At 36.8% G+C, this 6,246-nt stretch overlaps 1 protein-coding gene across 1 annotated transcript; it reads left to right on the top strand.

Moving 5' to 3' along the window:
* The first annotated feature begins 3,574 nt into the window (after positions 1–3,574).
* On the top strand, positions 3,575–4,259 carry LOC149208949 (lysine-specific demethylase JMJ17-like). Its single transcript, XM_089398468.1, has 2 exons — positions 3,575–3,908; positions 3,955–4,259. Exons 1-2 carry the CDS (start codon positions 3,575–3,577, stop codon positions 4,257–4,259), a joined length of 639 nt encoding a protein of 212 aa, XP_089254594.1.
* Positions 4,260–6,246: the final 1,987 nt, after the last annotated feature.

A 6,246-nucleotide genomic window follows, 5' to 3' on the forward strand; every position in this document is an offset into this window, starting at 1 on the left:
GTTGAAAGTTGTTCAATTAGGTTTGGAGGCATTCATTTCATAGAGCATGATATTATGAAAGTTGTCAGCAGTTTCTACTCAGTGTCAGAAGAAGATATGGCAAACAAGCAAAATGTAGTAATTCATGATGCTACAAAACTATATCCAAGGGATCAGAAAAAAAAAAAAAAAAAAAAAAAAAAGAACCTCTAGTGGATAAATCTAGCAAGGGTAGACAAGTTACTTTTGAAGACGAGGAAGTTGAAACTGACAGTGAAGAATATGTTGTCATTACTAAAGATGACATTGGAACTGAGAAGATCCGTAAAAGACCAAAAGTAACAATGCCCAAGAATAAATATGTTACAGTTAATGATGAGAATGTTATGAAGAAGAAAAGTAAAGTTGAACATTTTAAAGTAGTCATTACCAACAGTCAATAACCTATTGAAACTTCAAAAGAAAGCAGAGAAATCATTACACCGGGAGCTGATTTAGAGGATGGAATTATCAAAACAAAACAAAATTCCATTCGACAAAACTTGACAAAGAGAAACTTAATTGAGGGTGGTTGTACATTTTAGCTTAATGTCAGACAAATCTATAAGGCAAGTGAAGGACAATGTTAATATCAAATCATAAAGCCACATCATCTACATGCTCACAACTTGAAGATATTGATGAGGTACAATCCATATGCTCATGTGGTTAATTATGTGATTCTTGTTGATCCAGTTCAAGTTCCCAACAAAGAAGCATTTGATAAGTCAAAATGTTTAGAATACAATTATTATGTGCTTGGGGGGAACCATTCTGTAGAAGCTCAGATACAATTGATGGAGGAATATCCCAATAACCGACGTTTTGAAACAATGAAATGTATCATTTATGTTGGTTTATCAGATACAGAAGCAAAGTTAGTGGCATGGGATCATAATTCAGATAATGAATATAGGATGTCTATGACTTTCATCCAAAGAGTTGGATTTATTCATAGTGAATTTGAAGAAAAATGTGGTGGGGATAGGATAAATGTTAATTTTGATTTATGAAAGGAATGTTGTATGGAAATAGGCTATCCAATTGAAGAGAAAATCAATTCAAAAGGTGGCAAAGGCGGCAAATTTAGTGATTTATTCAGAGGTGTTGATAATATTTTCTAGTTGGCATTTAGAACTGGAGAGATATGGGAGTTGATTAATGATATTTTTAGCATGTGGGAAAACATTGGCATTAAAAACCAGAAGGTCAAAAAGTCTAAGCCATTGATATGTAGCAATAGTAAATCAAGTCCTGAAATGAAGCAGCTTCTAGAAGATATGACTATCACACCTTGGAGAGCATTGCAAGGACTGAAGGATGAAAAAATTGTCAAATCAATATTATCTTGTGTGAGGTCATGGGACTTATCATTGGAGGAAATGTTTGAGGAATTTCAAAAGTAAGTTTGTTGAATTATTTTTATTTATTTCTAGATTATAATTTTCTTTTAAATATAACATATTGTTCTTGGTAGTATTTGTTATACATATCATTATATTAACTTTTTTTACTTTATCTATGCAGTCACAAAGTTTACATGAAAATTCAAGAACAAATGGTTAAATTGTTGAATGAAAATAGTTGGGATGCTGTTGTACGCAACTATCCAAATTCAACTTCTACATCAACAATAAACAAAAAATTATCTTGCATTTAAAAAGGTATGTTGATTTTTACATTCTGTTATCACTGATAATTCTGTTGCCAAAAATTTGTTGCCTAGCTTAAAGACAGGGTGTTTTCGCAGCACATAAATCCGTTAGCAGTTTCGCAGCGCCATCTGTTTTAGTGATTTCGTAGCGAAAACACTGACCTTGCACTGGCTGCGCTACGAAATTAGGGATTTGCTCAGGTTTTCAGTAGAAGGTTCATATACTAAATTTAGATGATGAGCAGAGTGATGTAAAGGCCAAAAAGGGAATGCAGTGGTAATGCATAAGCTATTAGAATGGGCTCTGGACACAGCATGGCATGTGGCAATATTCTCCTCGATTACTCCTGTACTTTACAGCCAAATGACAAGCCAGCGTGAAGCTTTTGTAATTGGCAAACAAAGGAAAATGTCGGTTGTTATGAACCTCAAAGAGAAATCCAGATCCTTTGTTCTTCCCTGCACCGAGAAAATAATTTGAGTGGATTGATTGTATGTAAAGTTGATGGTTGAATTGAAGTATACTTGTATTGGTTTAATATTCTCATTAGCAGTTGCAAAACAGTGTCTATGGTTTAGTGGCCAATCTTCTGGGTAAATCAAATAAGAGTTTGTACAGTCTTCAATAGATTATTCCCTTCTGTTGGGTGATAATGATATAGGAGGGGAGTCTCATATTAAAGAAGTGACTGGTGAAGAAGCAGATGTTTTCAGAGGGAAACTCATTCGTAGGCTTACATCTGTCATTGTGCATCATGTACCAACATTTTGGAGATTAGCTCTTTTGATATTCAATGGGAAGTTTGCTAAGGTAGGTTCAACAAATGGCGCTCTTGGTTCAGTAAAACATGAAAAGACTGCTAGACAAAACTCCTTTGAAGACGGCTTTGGTGACATAAAGGATTCAAATCATTTCTTGGAGGAAGTTGCTGGAATGGTACAGGACATTATATCTGTTTATGAAACTAAGGGAAGGATTACGCACCCTTGAATGCAGTGCAAACATTGTTTGCATTATAAACCAGAGTTATGAAGGTGTTTATATTGAGGCTCTGCTCTTGGATGAAAACGATTACATCAGATATTGTCAATGATGAATATTGGGTGCCAGTATTTATTTTTGAACGCAGTGGACCAGCGTTGGCTATTTCTTCTTTGCCTCTATCCTTTGGTGAAATGTCGGTCTCTGAAATGGATGAAATTAGTAAATACCCTGCCTGTTGCATCTGATGTAACTTATCCACTTAGTTTGAGAACACCATAAGACTGTTATTGGAGTTGGAGCCCGAGTCAAATCCAGTTTGGCATTATCTTAATATTCAGAACCACAGAATTCGTGGCCTCTTGGAAGGCTGCGCATTTGATCATGAGGCGCTTATGGATGCTCTATATTGCCATGTCCGTGAACTAGCATGGAGAATGCGCATTAACTGTTTGACAATATCAGCATTAGAATTTTCTCTTATGCAATGCAGTGATTAAATGCCAAATGTCAAGTGGTTTTTATAAGGATTTGATTGCCACAAGGCCGCCATGATTAGTGACACCGGGATAGAGATGTGGCACAAGGGCTGGAATGATGTTGACTGATGTCGTTAAAAGATGAGTGCGCATTGAATAAACACAAAAGGAGGGTTGGATTTGGAGGAGAGATAGAATGGCGCTTTTCTAGTATGCAAGAATTAGTTTAGGGCTTTCCAGAATCCGTCTTTCGGGCAAATTGTTGATCTTGAGGAATATTTTACAGATAAGAGAGTATCATACAATTGCTGCTGTCGTCGTGTTGCTCAGGTGCGCGCTCTACATTCCATTCTGTGGAAGTTAATCAGATCAGAGGGTTTTTGTTCAGGTCCTTCGATCTCTTGAAATGCCTCTGGTTAGAGTTCTTTCAGATATGGAAAAATGAGGCCCGTTTTTGGGGGTTTCAATTGTGGATTGAATTGTGCAGAAGTTGTGAATTTTGATCTTGCAGATTGGTTACCACATGGTGGATTTGCGGTGGAATTGTATCGGTTGTATCACAAGTCTGCAGTTTTGTCGCATGATGAGTTGTTATATGCTGTGGCAAAGAGTGGTTGTAGTAAAGAGGCACTGCCCTTTTTGAAGAAAGTTCGTGTAATCAATACTGAGCGCAATCATAGAGAACAACTTTGGAGAAAGGGTGTTGTGAGAGCCTCTCGAATGACTTCTCTAAAGTATCCTGAACATGTTGGCAGCACTGAAGAGGATCCAGAATGTATTATATGTCGATATTTTCTACATCTTTCTGCTGTTGTGTGCAGTTGTCGACCAGGTGCTTTTGTCTGTCTACAACATGCAAGAATGGCTTTGTGAATGCAATCCAGATCAGCAGTGTTTTCTGTATCGTTATACCATGGCAGAGCTAGAAGACTTGCTTTGTGTGGAAGATGAAAATTTTGCTGAACGAGACAGCGTTTTGAAGGATAGGAGGGTTCGAAGCAGAAGGATATCAATTGGTTTTAGTTTCAACAGAATCCCAATTGCCAGCCAAAGAGGAGATAGTCTGCTAGATAAAAAGTGTAAAGTTGGGGTGGCTGAACTTCATGCATGTTTTCATATCTGTTGAAGCAAAACTGAGATCTTACAGAACCAACCTTCCAGTTTCAACACTTTAGTTTCTAACTAGATGCAACTTGGATGTTTGATGCGCGGTTTGAGCAATATTCAATCTCATTTTGTGCACTCGGACTCCAAAGATTTATGCTAAGATAATTTGACTGGATATTGGATTGTTCTCATAAGATCACCATGGTTGATAGCTAAGAACAGTGTGCTTCACGGCTAGAACAGTGTGCTTCATGATTTTCTTATGAATGCTTAATTTATTTGTGGTATGTGACAAATCTATCTCCTTCAGATGTGAGGAGTATCTTGAGCAAAAGGTTATGTAAATTTAGAATCTATTCAGAGATAATGTATATGCCCTTCAAAAATATACATCAAGAGATGGTGATGCAGGATCCAATGGCTTCAGGTAGTGGTAATGAACCACTAGATTCTACCGTAAGGCATAAAAGAAGAATAGATGAACTCTAAAGGTAGGGTAGCAGGTGAAATGTTTTAAGCAGTACCATCATCATGACAGAGCAAATCAAGCAAAAAACTTCACCAGCTGCCCTTGCACTAACTGTAAATGTGTTAAACACTGTGCAGAAAGGTTGAGGCTATTAATCATGCTTATTTACAAGTTGTCCTCATAACCTTGTCCAAAGCATCAATTAGGCATAGTGAATTTTTAAAGGCAGGGAAGAAGACTGTGTTTTCTAAATCACACAGCAGTTTCGTAGCGCGCTACGAAACTGCTGTAGGTGATGATTTTAGCGCAGAGCAGCTATTGTGATACTGTGAGCGGGAGTTGAGGAAGAGAAACACCTGTCTATCAATATCACTTACAGCACATCAAAAACATGGCAGCATTCCATACTTGGGGTTATTAAAAGAGCTGAGACATGTTGCTGAACTTTCGGAGAATGTTGGGAGACAGAGACCGTTAAAATAGGAGCACATCTTTTGGTCAATTAATGAGCCATCAGCGCTTTCAAGCATCCAAAGTCAGCATTCATTGCATCTGTAGCTCAGCCATCTCAACCCAAGCAGCAAAAGGACATGTGTCAAGAGCCAGAAAAGCATCATGCTACGAGGAGCAAAGATTTTGGATTTTGATTAAATGAAAACCATTTGTAATTTCAGTTTAGCCATTATGTAATTAATAAATTAGTTATGCACTAGATAAGGATAGTCAATAGCCACCTTCGAGGCTCCCCTCATGCTGGAGGAGGAAGCTCGAGGTGGTTAAGTTTGTTTGCCTATATATGGATCAATGTTGGATGTAGAAAGGGTTGGACATTTTATACAAAAACAGAGTTATTTGGGCCAATGTAAGACTTGTTACAGTAATAGTAAAACAGTGGTTATTTCTTCTCAAGATTCTCAATGGATTATTTTGTTCAAATATGATGGTGGTATTTTATCTTATATGTTCTTGTACAGCCTTGTTATAACATAATCACTCAGAATTCATTTCTAATGCTCTGACTTCCTGTATGTTTGGCAAGCTGTGGTTTGTGTGAAAAATGTTTGAACATCTAATGCAAAGAGCCTTGATTTCCATGAAATGACTGTGCTTTTGTTTATTAAATGTGTAAGACTCCATAGCCCAATGAAGACCAATTTGATATGTGTTCAACCAGCTGTTGTTTTCATGAATGAGTGAAGAGTTAGCCATCTTTTGTTGTGATTGATTTCTATTATAAGTCTGTGAGAGAGCCCTCTCTGACTAGGAAGGCTAATTCCTAGTCTAAAGTCTGGTTGAAAGAGTTACATAAAATCTTACTTGGTTGCAGCCCTTAGTACTGATTTTGTGATAACACATTCATTTTTATTCATCTGTGTACTATTTTTAATTTATAACTTACACATATATTTGTTTATTTTATAAAAGATGAAGAAGGATGATAATGGAGCACCAGATAGTTTCAGAACCTTTATTGAAAAAATAAAGATCGAAAGACTGAAGAAGCAACGTATTAAGAATGTTGAACTTGATCCAACTC

The sequence above is a fragment of the Pinus tabuliformis genome, chromosome 1_2 (assembly GCF_031772625.1).
Source record: "Pinus tabuliformis cultivar Carrire ecotype Pingquan chromosome 1_2, CPIR1, whole genome shotgun sequence".
Taxonomy (NCBI): Eukaryota; Viridiplantae; Streptophyta; class Pinopsida; order Pinales; family Pinaceae; genus Pinus; species Pinus tabuliformis.